This window comes from Carassius auratus, unplaced genomic scaffold, assembly GCF_003368295.1.
Source record: "Carassius auratus strain Wakin unplaced genomic scaffold, ASM336829v1 scaf_tig00008137, whole genome shotgun sequence".
In the NCBI taxonomy this organism is placed as follows: domain Eukaryota; kingdom Metazoa; phylum Chordata; class Actinopteri; order Cypriniformes; family Cyprinidae; genus Carassius; species Carassius auratus.
Genome location: NW_020523909.1, coordinates 449,396 through 468,092, shown reverse-complemented (window position 1 = coordinate 468,092; position 18,697 = coordinate 449,396). Strand labels below are relative to the sequence as shown.

Genomic DNA, 18,697 nt, shown 5'->3' with positions numbered 1-18,697 from the left:
CCCCCCCCCCCCCCCCCACTCACTTGTCAATCTGCTGACCTCTGTGCCTCTGTGATAGGGCAACCCACGTGTCAATCAATGACCTCTCAGAGCTACGTTGCCCACACGTAAAAATGTGATGCCACTTTTGTGACAGTTACATTTAACCATTGTATGGTGTTCGGGTCTGTTGGACCCGTTTTCATTTTTTATCAAAATAAAAATGATACGATTAATTATTTGTTCAAACTCAGACACTTTGGCCTTGGCTCATTTTCTGTGAAGAATATATATTTGTTTAATCCTTTAGCAGATGCTTTTGTCCAAAGCGACTTACAAATAAATACAATATTTACAATAGAAAATATATTTGAACACATTTTCAATGGCCACACACTGAACACCACATTTATATTACACACAGGATGTTCGGGTCCACTGGACTAATAGAAGACCGGGGGCTGATAAAAGTGTGGAAATTGTAGGTCCTGTGTACCTTTACTCTGTCCCCTCCTGTCAGGGCCTGCTGTTAGTGTGTGTGTGTGTGTGTGTGTGTGTGTGTGTGTTTTTGTATATGGTTTATGAGGACACAAATTTGCATAATGACATGGGTATTACAACGAAAACATGGTTTGTGAGGACATCTGTGTCCTCATAAACCATACCGCTTTAAAAAACCATACTAAATGGTGTAAAAAAAAAAAAAAAAGGAGAGTCCCCGTAAACCACATATCCAAGTGTGTGTATGTGTGTGCGCGTGCGTGTGTGTGAGAGAGTTATATACTAGTGAACCATGCCATCCAATAAAGCACTGCAAACACTTTTCTTGTCTACTTAAATCTAACTATATCATTAGATGCATTGTGTAGCCTATTTGCTGTGGCATATATAAATGATTTGAATGAATGAGAACTAGTTAATTATAGACCAATCTCGAATCTCCCTTTTCTGTCCAAGATACTAGAAAAGGTGGTATCCTCACAATTATATTCCTTCTTGGAGAAAAATGGTATATGTGAGGATTTCCAGTCAGGATTTAGACCGTATCATAGTACTGAAACTGCTCTCCTTAGAGTTACAAATGATCTGCTCTTATCATCTGATCGTGGGTGTATCTCTCTATTAGTTTTATTGGATCTTAGTGCTGCGTTTGACACAATTGACCACAACATTCTTTTGCATAGACTTGAACACTTTGTTGGCATTAGTGGAAGTGCATTAGCATGGTTTAAATCGTACTTATATGACCGCCATCAGTTTGTAGCAGTGAATGAAGATGTATCATATCGATCACAAGTGCAGTATGGAGTACCTCAAGGCTCAGTTCTAGGGCCACTACTCTTCACGCTTTATATGTTACCCTTGGGAGATATCATCAGGAAACATGGTGTTAGCTTTCACTGTTATGCTGATGATACGCAGCTCTATATTTCCTCGCAGCCCGGTGAAACACACCAATTTGAAAAACTAATGGAATGCATAGTCGATATAAAAAATTGGATGACGAGTAATTTCTTACTGCTAAATTCAGAAAAAACAGAGGTGTTAATCATAGGGCCTAAAAACTCTACTTGTAATAACCTAGAACACTGTCTAAGACTTGATGGTTGCTCTGTCAATTCTTCGTCATCAGTTAGGAACCTAGGTGTGCTACTTGATCGCAATCTTTCCTTAGAAAGCCACGTTTCTAGCATTTGTAAAACTGCATTTTTCCATCTCAAAAATATATCTAAATTACGGCCTATGCTCTCAATGTCAAATGCAGAAATGTTAATCCATGCATTTATGACTTCAAGGTTAGACTACTGTAATGCTTTATTGGGTGGTTGTTCTGCACGCTTGGTAAACAAACTACAGCTAGTCCAAAATGCAGCAGCAAGAGTTCTTACTAGAACCAGGAAGTATGACCATATTAGCCCGGTCCTGTCCACACTGCACTGGCTCCCTATCAAACATCGTATAGATTTTAAAATATTGCTTATTACTTATAAAGCCCTGAATGGTTTAGCACCTCAGTATTTGAATGAGCTCCTTTTACATTATACTCCGTTACGTCCGCTACGTTCTCAAAACTCAGGCAATTTGATAATACCTAGAATATCAAAATCAACTGCGGGCGGCAGATCCTTTTCCTATTTGGCGCCTAAACTCTGGAATAACCTACCTAACATTGTTCGGGAGGCAGACACACTCTTGCAGTTTAAATCTAGATTAAAGACCCATCTCTTTAACCTGGCATACACATAACATACTAATATGCTTTTAATATCCAAATCCGTTAAAGGATTTTTAGGCTGCATTAATTAGGTAAACTGGAACCGGAACACTTCACATAACACCGTACTTTCTACATCATTAGAAGAATGGCATCTACGCTAATATTTGTCTGTTTCTCTCTTGTTCCGAGGTCACCGTGGCCACCAGATCCAGTCTGTGTCCAGATCAGAGGGTCACTGCAGTCACCCGGATCCAGTACGTATCCAGACCAGATGGTGGATCAGCACCTAGAAAGGACCTCTACTGCCCTGAAAGACAGCGGAGACCAGGACAACTAGAGCCCCAGATACAGATCCCCTGTAAAGACCTTGTCTCAGAGGAGCACCAGGACAAGACCACAGGAAACAGATGATTCTTCTGCACAATCTGACTTTGCTGCAGCCTGGAATTGAACTACTGGTTTCGTCTGGTCAGAGGAGAACTGGCCCCCCAACTGAGCCTGGTTTCTCCCAAGGTTTTTTTCTCCATTCTGTCACCGATGGAGTTTCGGTTCCTTGCCGCTGTCGCCTCTGGCTTGCTTAGTTGGGGTCACTTCATCTACAGCGATATCGTTGACTTGATTGCAAATTAAAACAGACACTATTTCAACTGAACAGAGATGACATCAATGAATTCAATGATGAACTGCCTTTAACTATCATTTTGCATTATTGAGACACTCCAAATGAATGTTGTTCAGTGCTTTGGCGCAATGTATTTTGTTTAAAGCACTATATAAATAAAGGTGATTGATTGATTGATTGATTGACTGTTCATCCTGGCATAAAACCCTCCATAATCATAAAGATAAAAAAAAATCTCAAACAATCCTCATTTTGATCATAATTTCAACACACACACACACAGGGGCGTTGCACAAGATCCCGGGCCCTATGCAGTCCTGATGGGCCTCCCTAAAAATATCCAGGTAAAATAAAATATATTCCAGACTTTTCAAGGACCCTCTCTTCCTTTGGGGCCCTTGTAATCAGTACTGGTTTTACCCCTAGTCTGATGCCCCTGCACACACGCACACACGCACACACACACACACACACACACACACACTTGAAGCCCTCAAAGTGCTCTCTGAACCAGAGGCTGTTAGGGTACATGTCCAAAATGTGATTTTTTTTTTAACTTTGTCATAGAGCTTAACCAAATACATCTATGGAAAGGTCTTGACCTGGAGAGTAACATATATCAATCTAAAGGTTCTATATTATTCCTGCTTTGAGATATTGACCTTTGAACCTTAACCACAGGGCATATTTGAAGGCTTATAATTATGGGACAAAAAGGGTTACATACATGAGACAAACTGTAATAGAAAGATGTTGACATGGGTTATAAATTCAGCATAGTCACAAAGGGATGTGGTGGGGAGGGGGGTGTGCTATGGCGTAAAAATAAAAATCCCCAATTGAACAAGACAATATTTAAAGTCTGATGCCAAAAATTTGTTTGATATCCCCTAAAATCCCTGGAATGCCACCAATTAAGTATTTACAACTTCCAATTTTAAGAAAAACCCAGTGTTTTAAAAAAAACTACAACTCCCTAGACCCCTCTTCAGTAATTGTGTTGACATCAGCACCCCAGTTGTAGTTCTTCCGTTTTAGGGTTGTGCTAGGGTTGTAAAAACATATATCTACCCAATATATCAAATATCACAAACTGACTAATAAATAATTATACTGCATGTATATGATCTTTGCTAAAAGAGGACAAAAATGTTTGTTTAATGACGATAGTTTAACTAAAACATGAGACCAGCGCGCCAACTGCTCTGCTCACGTAATGCAAAGCGGACTGTCCTAATCTCCATAGTAACGGCCATGGACAATGTTGCTACTTTCCTTATCAAAAATGTTAAAAAAAGAACACACACACATTTATTTTTCATAACTGAAGGCGTGATTATTGAAACCGTTATTTGATGTCAATCTACTGTAACGTTAGTGCTGCGTTATAAAACACAAATATAATTAAGACAAGAGATATTTAATTTTCCACTTAATGTCCGCCGTTTTTGTTTTCCCAACAGGAACCTCGAGAGTCACATGATTGAGACACAAAACAAATTTTTTGGAAAGTTTAACAATCACACAGTTTGCGAAAGAATTGACATTTCCCCTCTGACATTTCCGCTTGACAGCTGTTATGTCTGCATAAAGCGCCTGCAGTCCTAGCCTGGATGTCAATCAGTTCGCTGTGATTGGCCGCCTCGTCCAGCGGCAGTCACCTTCCCCACGTGAGCAGTTGACAGCATCATGAATATGAAGCCTAAAATATCGTTTTCGCCCTAGTGGCTTGCTATCGTACAGGTAATATGAGTAAGTTAACACTGGCAAAGGCTAATTAATATATAATAATATAATATATAATAATATATGTCTAATAATATATTACTTATAGGATACAATATTCAGTTTAATTTTACAAGAGTGTCTGGCCCTGATAGTGTCTGCCGAGAAATGGTTTGGCCCTCGGACAAGTGTAGTTGATGACCCCTGCCTTAGAATATAGGCCTAATACTACTTACTTGAAAGGAACAACTCACACAATGGGATAAAACAGTAAACTGACTTAAATGAAAACTATTCATGAATCAAACAAAAGAGACATGACTATAGTTGAAACAACAGTTCATTTTACTGGGTGAAATTAATAAAGTAGGCTTTCTAGAGCTAAGAGACTATGCCCTGTACAAAATAAAGACTATATATATTTAGAAAGGTAGGGGTGTGTGTGTGTGTGTGTGTGCGCGTGTGTGAACGAGAGAGTGAGAGTGTGTGTGAGAGTGAGTGTATGTATGTGTGTGTGAGTGTGTGTGTGAGCGAGTGAGTGTGTTTGTGTGTGTGGTTGTTTGAGCGAGTGAGTGTGTGAGAGTGAGTGAGTATTGATATACTATACTAACGTGGAAACATAAGTGAAAAGTGAAAGTGAAGTGACATTCAGCCAAGTATGGTGACCCATACTCAGAATTTGTGCTCTGCATTTAACCCATCCGAAATGCACACACACAGAGCAGTGAACACACACACACACTGTGAGCACACACCCGGAGCAGTGGGCAGCCATTTATGCTGCGGCGCCCGGGGAGCAGTTGGGGGTTCGATGCCTTGCTCAAGGGCACCTAAGTCGTGGTATTGAAGGTGGAGAGAGAGCTGTTCGTGCACTATCCCCACCCACAATTCCGTCCGGCCCAAGACTAGAACTCACAACCCTTCGATTGGGAGTCCAACCCTCTAACCATTAGGCCACGACTTCCCCATAAGCTGGAATAGCACACTGTTGGAGAGAGTAAGAATACAATAGGCTATGTAAACTACAGTAGGTACACTATATACAAACTATAGTGAAGCTATGTAGGGATGCTCAATACATTTTGACCAAAAAAGTAATGCTATAAAAAACAAAGGTAATTTGTCATGTTTGACAGTTGTGAATCACCAGTGATTGGGTTGGGGCAGAGGGTGGGGACTAATGGGCTAACATTATGGGTTTTTACAGTATCAGAGGAATTTGCAGTACATGCTCTAAACACAAAGAAATATTACAACAGCAGTAAAATAACCTCAGGTTTCACATACAAGTTATTACAGCACTGACGTTTGGGTTCAACACAATGTAAACACATCATCTCCCTAATAACTACTCTCCCAGTTCCTCATCAGTTGAGGAAGTATTCTCTGAGTCTTCCTCTTCAGAAAAGTCATCTAAGGGCAATGTTTGCAGTCCAAGAATACATTTGTATGTTGTGCGTGCTTTAGCCAGTTGTGCTTCAACTTCACGCAATCTTCTCTTCAGCACACAGAGTAGTCCTTCACGTCCTTTCTCCATTAAGCCCTCTGTACTGCCTGAGAATGTGACATTAAAATATAAAGAAATGAGCCAATGGTTACCAGAGAAGCAAATAGAAGAAAGAGACTTCCTATGTGTTGTCCTTACATTTCCCAGTGGTGTCTTCAGTCAGCTGAAAGGTAAACTCTTCGATCAGTCCAGCAACACTCCTCATGTACTCCATGTGCTGCTTGACTTCGCGAACCACAATAAATTCTTCTTCTTTTAGTCTAGCCAGCAGCATTACCTTGTCAAAAACATTTTTTTTCGCTCCATATCACCATGACCTGCAATACATTACATCAAAGTGTTATCTTACAACCTCCTATAAAAATATTGGGACAGAAGATGTTTTGCTACTACAATAGAGAAATAAACCCTGACAGGATGAGATAGAACATCAGCGCTTCGCGAAGGGGTCTGATCACATCCATTTACAAATTACTGCATTCTTTTTTTTTGCATATTGCCCAAGTGTCTTAACATTTTTTTTTACATCGGATTCCATATTTACATCAAGATGTGTGAATCAAACAATTTGTATTCAGTGCATTTCAGGGGAAGTACTTACATTCCCATGGCCAGGAGTAGTTGTCCACAGCCAGGAGTTCATTGGGAGGAGGCAGTTTTTCAACTTCCCCCACAGTAGCATTGTGGTCATTGATGGCAACTTCCAAGGCTTTCTTCTCAACAGCAATCTTTCTTCTCAGTTGATGCCTTCGCTTGTTCCCACCTACAATGAGAAACACAAAATGAGTGTACATTCACACGATCACTACACAAAAGCACCATACAAAGTAAGACTTCACAATATGTGTGTATGTTTTATGATTATTGTGACAGATGTTGTGTGATAATTTTTGCATAACAAGTTTCATAATCATTTGAAAAATTGTGAAAAAAATTTTTTTTTCAGAATCTACTTTTTTTTTAATTTAAATAGAGTACAAAATTGGTAGGTCAGGATATCTCTGCACTATGCAGAAATATTGGAAATATTTGGATATTGCACTCAACCTTATTATGATTTTGACAGTTTTTCAGTATGCTGCCCTGACTTGTAGTAAACCTATTTCAAAAGATGTTTTTTTTTTTAAATAAAAGGCTTTGCTATTTTTACTATGTATAAATCAGTAGTGAATTCATTTTTCACAAATCTGCATTACTAGCGGCCTTTTCTGCTCTCACCAGACTGACGATACAGCTGAAATTTTCGCTGTTTGATGCCCAAATATAGCCCCTCGATGGTCCTCTGCAGGTCATTTTGGATTGTTGCTCCTTTGGACGACAACAAACAAATTGATTAATGCCAATTTCAGTTTACAATCAGCCTATTTTCAGATGCCCTGTACAAGAGCAGAGCCTATGATTCTTAAAATATCGCATCAAATAATTTTTTCAAAGTACCTGAGGTCCACTGCTGCACATCAGACACCCACTGCTGGACTGTGTCTTGCTGTAGAGATAACTCAGTTGTGAGTTTCTCCAGGTCCTTTGTTGCCTATGCAATCCTTTGTACAGTCTATCCAAAAGAAATATCCTTGTTAACAAATGCTGAGAATTTAAAAACAAAAATGTTATTATACATATTTTCCTAGTTGTACCTTGATGTATCTTTTGGCCAGTGTCCGGTCAAGGTTTTCTGCCTTTCGCTTGTTCCAGCCACTTGCCTGGATAGTTAGCATGTCTGTGCGAACTTGACACGCAATGTATGTGCAGTAATTTAGGTTCACAGTGAGGACCACAGGTCAGATACTACATTGATCATTCTCTAATATTGTCACATAAACCTGGAAATAATCATACAATTAATTAACGTGTCAGAAGTTAAATTATTATTAAGAGAATCCTGATCAGTGTAAAAGTGCTGACTAGACAGTTGTTTTCTAAGGGAGCACCTATGCATGGAACTCTAAAAAGCAAAGGCCGAGCATTAGTGTTAAAACCACTTGGTCTCAATTTGGACACAACTTTACATGAAAAATGCTTACCGGCTTTTGACATGTACTTGGAACATATGGCTGCTCGAGAGAGGAAGCTGTTAACCTGTTCAACCTCCTCCCCGATTGTTGTTCCAGCTCCTTCTTGATTGCGTCTCCCCCATTTTAACTGAAACACATTTAAATGTTATAATTTGGAAAACAACAAGTAGGGGCAGAGGAAAGACAATCATAATGTGTGTTGCAAATGGTAAGTAATACATCTAATTGTCATTATTACCTCACACATCCATGAATGCGCTTTTGCATGCATGATGGAGAGAAATGGGCGCATGTTCAGCAAGTCCTCCAACTCTGGACAGTGGCCCACAACTTTCTGCAGATATGGCCAATATTTGCAGACCACATCAGAGCAAAAAAACTGGACGGTCTGTGAAGCTAGCTGTTTCTGGAGATAATGGGTATGCAAATATTTCTCCACGGAACATATTCAGTCCCTTGAGCAAAACCCCATGACGGCAGACAGCAACTTCAACACCTTCCTCGTCTAGTTTGCTTCCAGACTTGTTGGCAGACTCTCGTGCTGCGGTCCACTGACCCGCACCACATCTCCCTTTCCCTGGATTCTTAAAAAGATCATGGTATTATGGCATTTGATGCAAACCAAATAATGTTTAAATTTTGGGGAAAAAACTGGCAAGCATTCATAAAAATGTAAAATTGTGGTGTTACACATGAAATATAAATTTAGCTTACATGTCCAGTTGTTTCATGGATGTAATCAACAAAGGAGGACACATCAGCATCATTGTCCAAAAAGACTCCATCAAAAAACCCATCAGGTCCTGAAAGAAATATTTAGATGTGGGTTAAATTTACTGTATAAAAGTAATTTGTGGCTCACTAGCATTTCATTGTACATGAATGTTACACACCCTGGTTGGCTTTTGAAACGATATAATTTGCGGTTCCCATCCACTGCAACTGCCAACATGGATGGTGTGCATGCAGGGCACTGAAAATGCTGGACCTGAGACAGCTTGTCAACCTCAAATTTGGCATAGGCCCATTCGAGGAAGGCCCTCTGCATTGTGTCCCCACAAATCTTACCACTCTTAGAGCAAAAGTGAAAAACAAAAAAGTAAGTAACTGTGTCGAAGGTTGGCTTTAGACTGTGGTCATGATGAAGAAAGGGCTCTGTCAAGAAATATGTGCTGAAACTTTGGGGATTGTAACAACAAGTCCTAACAATGAATCTGTTCTATGAATCTCTAAAAGGTGATCCAAACAGGATAACTAAATGATGAGTCCACTCACTCGCCCGAAGAGTTTTGTACGACACTCGAGCATGCTGACAAAAGCTTGTCTGGACATCCCTGGGGCAGTGATTTTTAGATCCTCATACGTGGTGAACAAGTCCACCATGTACAAGGTCTCAAAATTGACAGTGGCTGGCCAGTAACCACTTTCAACCAGATCACTTATGGTCACTGGCAAGGTTTTTCCACAGGAGCAGTTTACTGATGGAAGGAAGAGGTTGTATCTTCCTGAAATTTCAGACAAAAACAATTATCTCTTGTTCACAAGAAACAAAAAACACAATATGAAGAAATAATAAAAAAATTTTTTTACCATTCATTCCAATTAAAATAACTGGCTTTCCCTTGGAAAAGCTTGTTTGCCCAGTGGAGCAGTCGCAGCAGGGAGGAACGATTGGTAACATGCAATCTAAAAAGCAGAATTAGTTTACATATTAGAGTAAATGGAACCCAAAACTCAACAGAGAGGGTGTTGTTTCTATCAAACACAACTTAATCCAGCATGTTTGTTGGAGTAAACCAGGATTTGTGTAAAATGTAAAACAGCCTATATAACCTGAGACTTAAAAACCACCTTTTTCATGATAGGAGAATTTCCCTCCCTCGTGCTGCTGAACAAAAGTGGATGGCTGCAGTTGTCTGAAGAACCCCTCCACCATGGATGCTCTGTTATGAAGCACCAGGGCCTCATGTGTGGAAAGGTCACAGGCTGTGCAGTAGAGTGATCGTGGTAAACAGTCCCTACACATCACTACTGCAGCCTTGTGTCCACAGTGATGGCAAACCCCCTCCTTGGGCTTCTCAGATGGCAACATATTGTTCACCATGAAGGGCCTCATTACTGTCCAATTCTCCAGAGAGGTAGTTTGCCTGTTACTCCACTCTGAGGGGAAAGACTGTTCATCACCACTTCCCAAGAGTTCTCGGACATCTTGAATGAGGGAGTCTGAAAATGAAAATGGAAGAAGGCATTGTTAAATCTGGGCAATTACCACATAACAAATGTGGAAAAAAGTATTAAGGGAAAAAAAACAAAATTTTCGATGATCACTGTGTCTTCAGTTGTGCTGGTAGACGGAGCACAGGACACGCTTTTAACGCTTGCTGAAGAAACTGCAAAAATATAAATATCAATTTAGAACTTGCTCAATAAATAATGAATGCAACTAATGATGAAAAAACAGACAAAAAACCAACCAGTAGCTGAATCTCGCTTTCGTTTCTCTCCAGCTCTACATCTTTTTGGCAGAGGTTGACCATCTTTGTCCTCATCAGGCCAAACACACAACTTTGTGGATTGTTTTGAACCTCCTTTAGTTTGTCCATGCTGATCCACCTAAATAAACAATTAAGCCACAGAATAAACCACCACCCACCAAGGTTATCACCACCTATAAACATCTCATTATAAAACCAATGTTATAATATTACATTGTAAAAATTCAGTCTAACGGTTGTGGCCCTGTCTAGAAAACCCGTTCTTCATTGAAAAATAGAAAAGAAAGTTAAACGTTTTGACAGAATATTGAATTAAACTCTCACTGGCTCTAACGTGTGAACTCAGCTCAGCTCAGCACTATAGCTTGCATTTGAATAAAGAAATTTAACCTGGTACTGTATAGTTGCACTTTGTTTGGAGTGTTGCAATTTTGCACATTGATACTTCTTCCCTGCTATACCTCAGAGCCTATTATGGTCTTAGACATTGTAATTAGTATGTAATTCGTATACTTTTTCCACAACTGAGATGTTATTTACCTTGCACTCATCCAGGAATGCATCAACCAGGAATATGGCATCTTCGGGGTCAAGGTGATTCATTTTCAGCTTGGTCAAGTTAATTTTCCACGCTTCTTTTTCCTCCTTGTCTAACTTTCCCTGCTTATTTTCCCTCGTATTCTTCGTCTTCTTCTTCTTCTTCTTCGTGGGGCCTTGACGCGTCAACACCCAACACCCACCAATGAGATCGCACCACACAAATGCACGGAGGTTATTATTTTTTATTTTTTTTATTATGCCATACATCAAAAAAAAAAAAAAAAAAAAAATACAAAGAGAAACATTAAAATGAGAAGGAAAATATGAACAACAATATTAAAACCATGCCAGAGGACAATAATAACCATAAAAAAATGCACAGAGGTTCCGGTGTTCCGGTAGATGTCAAAATTAAAAACAGCGGACTGATCGTAACTCGTCACTTTGTCAACATTAGTTTCTCCCGCTGCCATGGATTAATGTGTTGTTCAGCAAATCAACCTCAGACGAAACGCATATAGTGGGCAGGGGTTTGGTCTGTCAGACGGAGCGAAATCGCAAGGAAGAGTATGTGGAATCTGGGGCCACAGCTATGCTAGGCGATAGCAGCGTCCATAGCAACCAAAACGTTGCAGTTTCACGTTATTCTGGCAAAATCAGAAAAATCTTCGCAACAACGAACAAGCGAGTGATTATGTACATCCACTGAGTGAATATTCTGAAAATAAAATATATATTTCTCGCTAGAAATGTAATCAAAACTTATTTTTATGCAGAGACTAACTCAAAATATTGATTTTTTTCACTAAAAATGAGAGAAATGTCCGCCATGTTTTTTTGTTCTCACGGTCGGAATCTTGAAAGTCACGTGACTTGGACGCTAAACAATAGGAAAAGAATTGGCAAAAAAACGTAACAGTCATACAATTCAAGGGCCATTATTGTAACCCCTCTACGTTTTGCACTTTGGACCAACGTAGTCAGGGTACGTTTTTATATGAGACTGGGTTGAATCAAGTATATAATCAATGTGAATGTAGCCATTTTTGTTGCTAGTTATTATTCCATTATAATCTTATAGGTAATAGAAAGTTGCCTACGTGCTGGAATGTACAAAACTGATGAGAAACATATGGTCAGACATACATACGGGGCCTTTCTTTAGAATAAATCAAGCAGGAGGCCTCTCCTCTCCAGGGAGGTATTAAAACTGGAATCATAAGGAAAAGTTTGACTATGTGGAACCGCCCCATATAGTGTATATAAGGAGATACCAAATAACATTCGGGAGATTCCTTGCAAAGACTCTCGACTTTATTTTCCTTGAAATAAAGTCTTTTCTTCTGAGAGAAAAAACCCTGACTGAGTGTGATTCTTCTGAGAACCAGCAGACGATACTAGAGATTTGGCGACCCAGATGGGACTGGAAAAGAGCAGCAGAGTGGACAATCGCTATTGAGCTGAACGATGATCAACACAACCGGGTGGCCACCATAAAATAAGGTAAGCATTTTTGCTTATAAAATTCATTTGTGTTGGTTGAGGTCAGTTCTGAGTGGTAAGGAAACTTAAAATCTGCTCTTCCAAATTTAGAAAAATAATCGGATATCTAAATTAAAAAAGGGGTTTTACTACAGAAGAAATAACTGCATGCACATATTTGGTTTATTACTAGGAAAGCCTTGGAAGGTAACCTTAATTTAAAACAAAGATGGTGTAGGCAGAAAGACATTGTATGCAATGGTCTGTGTTTATTGGAGACCTAGGAAGGACAGTAATAAACAGAGAAGCAGATTAGTTAAGGAATCGCAAGAAAAGCCCCACGGCTACCGCTTTGAGAAAGAATAAAGTGAAAGGTCACTGTCTCAAAGGTCAGAACAGGTGGGCCCTTAAGGACGCTCTAGGGAAGAGCGGTGTTTTGTTGTGTGGATGTAACTGTGTCCGGACGAATGAATGTGTGAACAATGATGAATGTATGAACAAATAAATTCTGTATTGGGCGGGTAAAAGTTGAGCACCATTCCTGGACAGTCCCTTTAGTGGGGCCTGGCAGAATTGGACTCAACTAGTATCCACTTGAGAGGGATGAAACTATGATGAGCCTTGATAATAAAAGGACAATTAATGACTGATTATCCCTTAGATAAAGGGAAAAAGTATGCAGGAATAAGCACTCTGGCTCAATAAAGAGTGTAGAAAGTGTGAATGAGTGTAGGAAAATAGTATCAATAAAGTTTGAATCAAGATCTATAATAGATTTTTGCATTTTGGATGTCTGTGTGAAATAGGAGAAAATTCTCTGAGCCCAGTGCACTGGGAGTGAGAGCAAGGGATGAAGTTTCCACATTAAATTTGTATTACATGGGTGGACGAAAAAGGAAAGCGAAGTAAAAAAAAAAAAAAAGAATTATTGTTAGAAATTGTTATCTAAAAAGTGATAATAAAATAGAGCAAATAAAATAGACAGTCAAATAATAATATAAATAAAAAAAGTGTAAATGCATGAGACAAAATAAAAAACTAAATTCAAAGAGGTATGACCCACAGTAAAGAATAAAAAGTAGGGTGAAACTATTGGTAAAAAAATAGTTAAATTAAGTGAAAGGAAAAGAAGAGATTGTAACCAAGTTACTATATAAAACTAAACAGTTGATTTTTGATGGTAATAATATAAATAAAGATATGGCAGCCACACCAGTGGAAATAATTGGATTAAAATATCCACTGTGTAAAGAGCAAATAAACAAAATCTAAAAAAAAATAAATGGCAGAAGAGAACAAAAAATATGATGACAAAATGGCCAAAGAAAGGGACATTTGATGTAGCAGTGTGCGAGGAAATGGAAACTCTGATAAAAAAACTCTAAAGCTAAAAGCATCAGTATGAAAAGAGAAAAAAGAGAAAGAAGTAATTGCCCTGTTTAAAAGAGAAGGTGAGGATGTGTTGAAAAGTCTAAAACAGGCTAGGAAAATCCTGAAGGGGGCAGAGAAAGCTATTTTCAGAGCCTACCCCTTATTTGCCAGTACAAGGGGAATTCCCAATTCTCAAGGGAACAGTGGAAGTAACAGGAGAACTAGAATTAGAAGGGCAGATAGAGATGGATGATAAAAACACAGAGGCAACCCAGAAAGGAAATTGCAGAAAGTTTGCATCTTGATTGTTACAGGCAAGCACGTACAGCATTAGAAAAAATGAAACATCATCAGGAAGATAAAACCTGGTTTGAGGAAGGATAGAGATATTGTAGTACAAGTCCAAGCTATGGAAGAAGAAATGGAAGAGAAAATTAGAGAATCAGGGAAAAAGATCCGAGAGGTAAATAAGTTGGAGACAGGAAAGAGTAAGTTGTTCTATGGTAGTGAGGATGAGAATCAGGCAGAGGAGTTATTTGATAACGGTAAATGGGAACAGGCCAGAGAAAAAGGGACACTTAGACCACTGGCCGCACAGCTCCCAATTTTAATCAAGGGTGAGCAGGGACAGTATGTCCCCTGGGCTTCACAGGACCTCGAGGGGCTTGTCACTCGCCTTCTTGATATTCATGAGGGGGCAGGGAAATGGATTAGAATGTTTGAGGAGGAAACAATGGGAAAGCTATTGTCAGTGGGTGATGTTAAAGCTCTGCTGGCTAAAATTATTGTAGGGACAAAGATGGATGAAATTCTTCTTACAACGACTCTAAACAGAACAGTGAACTCTCACATAATGGATGGGATTGTTTTTGATGCATTCCGCCCAGCAGTATGGCAGGCATTGCGTGCGGAGTATTCGATCAGACTGAATCCTAAATCACTGAAGGGAGAAGAGGTGGGGGACACAGAAAATCCAACCACATATGTTCAGAAACAGCTGAAAAGGTGGAAACAAGAAACTGAGGGGGATCCCGAAGGAGACCCATTAATGGCAACATTGTTTAGACAAGCTGTGATTGATGCTATGCCGCCAGTGGTAAAAAGCAAGCTGGAGGATGTGGTCGGTTTACCTTCTAAAACACACAAAGAATTTTGTGACCATGTGTCTCATGCAGTGGAACAAAACAGAAAAAATGAAAAAAAAAATCAAAAGTCAAAAGAAAGAGTTACAACGTAAACTAACTCAATACCAGCTTAAAGAACTCACAAAAAAAGAAGAAAAATATTCAAGCTTCAGTAACAAATGCAGCAGCAGAACAAATTACTATAATGTCTCCAGTAATTGCTCCACAACCAACTCTTCAGTCAAGCCCACTTACAGCAGTCCCTCCAAATGAACACTTGAACTCTGTGCCCATAATAAATGTTTATACTCAACAGCCAGGACAAATGGGAAGGAGAAAAAAAAACATACAGAAAGGCCAAAGAGGCAGATGCAGAGGCAGGCCTCCAGGTTTGTGCTGGGGTTGTGGACAGCCCGGGCACAGTAAAACTGACTGTCCAACTTGTCCATGGCTACAGCAACCTCATGGTGGAAGGGAGCTGAGCTGGCAACAGCCTAACCAGGGTCCAGTACAGGGCCCAGTAAACCCTTGGGGAGGTCCCAATCTAGGCTATTAGGGGTGCCCAGAGAATCCTAAAGGGGAGAGTCAGCTTCCAGTTTTATCAACAAAAGCTGATCAAGAGCCTATTATGCAGATTAAAATAGAGGGAAAACAAATTCCGGTTATGGTAGATACCAACCCATTCTCACTCCAAAGGCGTCAAATATCGAAGCATGGTCAAGCGCCCCTAGCGTCACTTCTATGACGCCAAATGTGCCTCTCGACGTCGAAATATCGACGCACTACGACCTTCATTGCTTTCAGTGGGAAACTTTTGGCGTCAGAATTTTTATCGCTATGAAATCACGTTCAAGAAGTCTCATTCAGCACACATCGCGATAATTGCTATCAGTTCCACAGTTTGGTTGAGTAGTCATAAATACGCTCTTTTAATGCCTTTTATTAAATGTACTCTGTCTTCTTTATTAATCAGATTAGCACCATATGTTTAATCGCTGTATTATATCGATCATCCGCAGCTGTCTTTGAGTTTCATTGCGTTTAAATAAATGAACACAGCTGCTAATTTGTGTGATTAAACTATCTGTCACGTGACGTGCCATAGACCTTCGATCCGTTTTATATTAATTTCAGGTTCAATGATGTAAGTTGTATTTGTAGTAAAACCATGGTAATCACGGCACTTACAATAGTAATAAATGAAATGTGAAGTTAAAACACAGTAAACGGGACATTTACCATGTTTTTACCAAAGTAACTGTAGTTTTACTATGGTATATTAATAATCAATACAACAATACAATAATCACCAAACCAGCTATGTTTGTATCACTGTAATATTAGTGTTTTAATGTGCTTTTATATGACAGATATCACAGTAATCATATGTTCTGTACCATGCTTTTAATACCTTTTAATGTAAATCAAAAATAAATAAATAAATAAATAAATAAATAAATAAATAAATAAATAAATAAATAATAAAAAAATTATTTTTTTTCATCTTGCAGTTCATTCATATCAGTTTGTATCTAAATATTTTGCTCACAGATCATTATTAACATTCTGTATATAATTCAATTTTATTTTCTCTCCCCTTTTTTTTTATTTTTATTTTAATTTTTAGCTGAAAAGACGTAAAGGAAGCAGTCAGCCCAGTGGTGTTTCTGGAGAGGTATTCCTTCAGAAATGGAGAAGGCAGAAAGCTGCGGAGGCAGACATTTGCAGCAGTAAGTCTGATAGTTTGTCCCTTTTATCAAACATTCCTGCTGTTATAATTTGTACAGCATTTGTTGTTTCTTAAACTGTTGCACTGTCCTAATACTCACACTTGCCATCTTTGCACTTGACCAATTGATTACTTATTTGACATCTTTCCTGTATTTGGCCTAGTGTTCAAGTGAGCATGATGACCACAAGTGTGTGTGGAACTTTTTATGACCTGATGACTGTGTTTCCCAATCTTGATCCTGGAGAACCCCAGCACTGCACGGTTTTAGTGTCTCTCTTATCTGACAAACACACTTTTGAGGTCTTGGAGTCTTCACTGATGAGCTGATGAGTGGAATCAGGTGTGTTTGATCAGGGGGACATCTCAAATGTGCAGTGTTGGGGTTCTCCAGGACCAGGATTGGGAGCCACTGCCTTATGGGACACATTTATGTGTTTACAGAGATTTTTAATATCTAATTATCAATATCTCACATATTGTACATTGGACATTGGGTAAGTGGACAGGGTCAAAGTCTTAAAAATGAACCCTAAACACAGTCGCAATCTTAATAATTCAGTTTAACACTTGTATGATATTGTCTCATCTGACACTATCAAAAGAATTCATATGACTATAGCTTGCTATTAAAGCTGCAGTAGGTTACTTTTGTAAAAATATACTTTTTACATATTTGTTAAACCTGTCATTTTGTCCTGACAGTAGAATATGAGACGGATAATCTGTGAAAAAAATCAAGCTCCTCTGGCTCCTCCCAGTGGTCCTATTGCCATTTGCAGAAAATCCATCGCTCCCGGTAAGAAACAACCAATCAGAGCTGCAGTCCGTAAATTTGTTTGTGTTCAAAATGTAGAAAAATGTATATAATAAGCGAGTACACCATGATCCCATTTTCCAAACCGTGTTTTTATCTTGTGCTGAATCACTAGGGTGCACCTATAATAAGTGTTTATATTCGGACTATTTTAGATTGCTTCGGGGGTACCGCGGCGGAGTAACCCAGTACCTTTGTGATTCTTCATAGACATAAACAGAGAGAAGTAGTTCCAGCTACAATGTTCTTCCGCAAGACACAAACAGTTCTGTTTATTAACTGCTAGAGTGTCAAAAGTTACCTACCGCAGCTTTAATTACTTTTAATAATAATGGATGCATTTAACATTTAATTATACAGCATCTTTACAGAGGCTGCTTTTATGGTCTAAACAAAACCCAGTGTAATGTATAAGTTGCACGAAATTAATAATATTCCCTTCCTTTCTGTCTTACAGGATTGTTTGCAGATAACATCATGCACAAGGAATCACCTCATTAACTCTTTATCCTTCCCACACACAGAAATGGTCCCTGGATCAGTGATTAGACTTTGCAGTGGTTTGATTTTTGCAGAAGATGTAACTTTGTTTTAATTATAAGCTCATAATGAATACATTACAGAACCAGTGATGAAAACAATAGTTAAAAATAGTTTTTTCATATTGATAAAGCATTGTGTTATTACAGCTTCATACAGTAAACTTTACTTGGTGTTTTCCTAATGCTTTTATCATTAAAAAAAGCATAATTTCTCATCAGTAGTTTTAGTAAAGGAGTTGATGCTGTGCTGATAGTGTTTTATAGATGGTATTGCACACTTGACATGCATGTCTTCATGGTGTTATTTTGTGAGTTTGAAACATTTACATTGTATTGTATAACATTTTGGTCAATTACATTTTTCAGAAAATTGATCTTTTTCCAGTGTTATCTGAAAGACATACTGTATTTATTGTTTTGTTTTTTAATAATAATAATAATAATAATAATTCTTTACATTTATATAGCGCTTTTCTAGACACTCAAAGCGCTTTACATAGACAGGGGGTATCTCCTCATCCACCACCAGTGTGC

General features: G+C 38.8%; 1 protein-coding gene across 3 annotated transcripts; it reads right to left on the bottom strand.

The window, feature by feature from the left end:
* Positions 1-7,585: 7,585 nt before the first annotated feature.
* LOC113071797 (uncharacterized) lies at positions 7,586-11,380 on the bottom strand. 3 transcript variants are annotated; one of them, XR_003280238.1, is made up of 12 exons: positions 11,099-11,380; positions 10,538-10,676; positions 10,373-10,453; positions 9,915-10,286; positions 9,654-9,749; positions 9,339-9,568; positions 8,957-9,135; positions 8,778-8,865; positions 8,302-8,647; positions 8,073-8,190; positions 7,686-7,777; positions 7,586-7,603 (listed from the first exon to the last, which is right to left on the bottom strand). XR_003280238.1 is itself a non-coding variant. In XM_026245111.1 (9 exons), the coding sequence occupies exons 1-9, from the start codon at positions 11,363-11,365 to the stop codon at positions 8,429-8,431; spliced, it is 1,671 nt and encodes a 556-aa protein (XP_026100896.1). In that variant the 5' UTR covers positions 11,366-11,379; the 3' UTR covers positions 8,197-8,428. The 3 variants fall into 3 exon arrangements, 1 of the variants encoding a protein (XP_026100896.1); XR_003280239.1 differs by lacking the exons at positions 7,586-7,603; positions 7,686-7,777 and adding an exon at positions 7,787-7,871; XM_026245111.1 differs by lacking the exons at positions 7,586-7,603; positions 7,686-7,777; positions 8,073-8,190 and having other exon boundaries at positions 8,197-8,647; positions 11,099-11,379.
* Between the last annotated feature and the right edge of the window lie 7,317 nt (positions 11,381-18,697).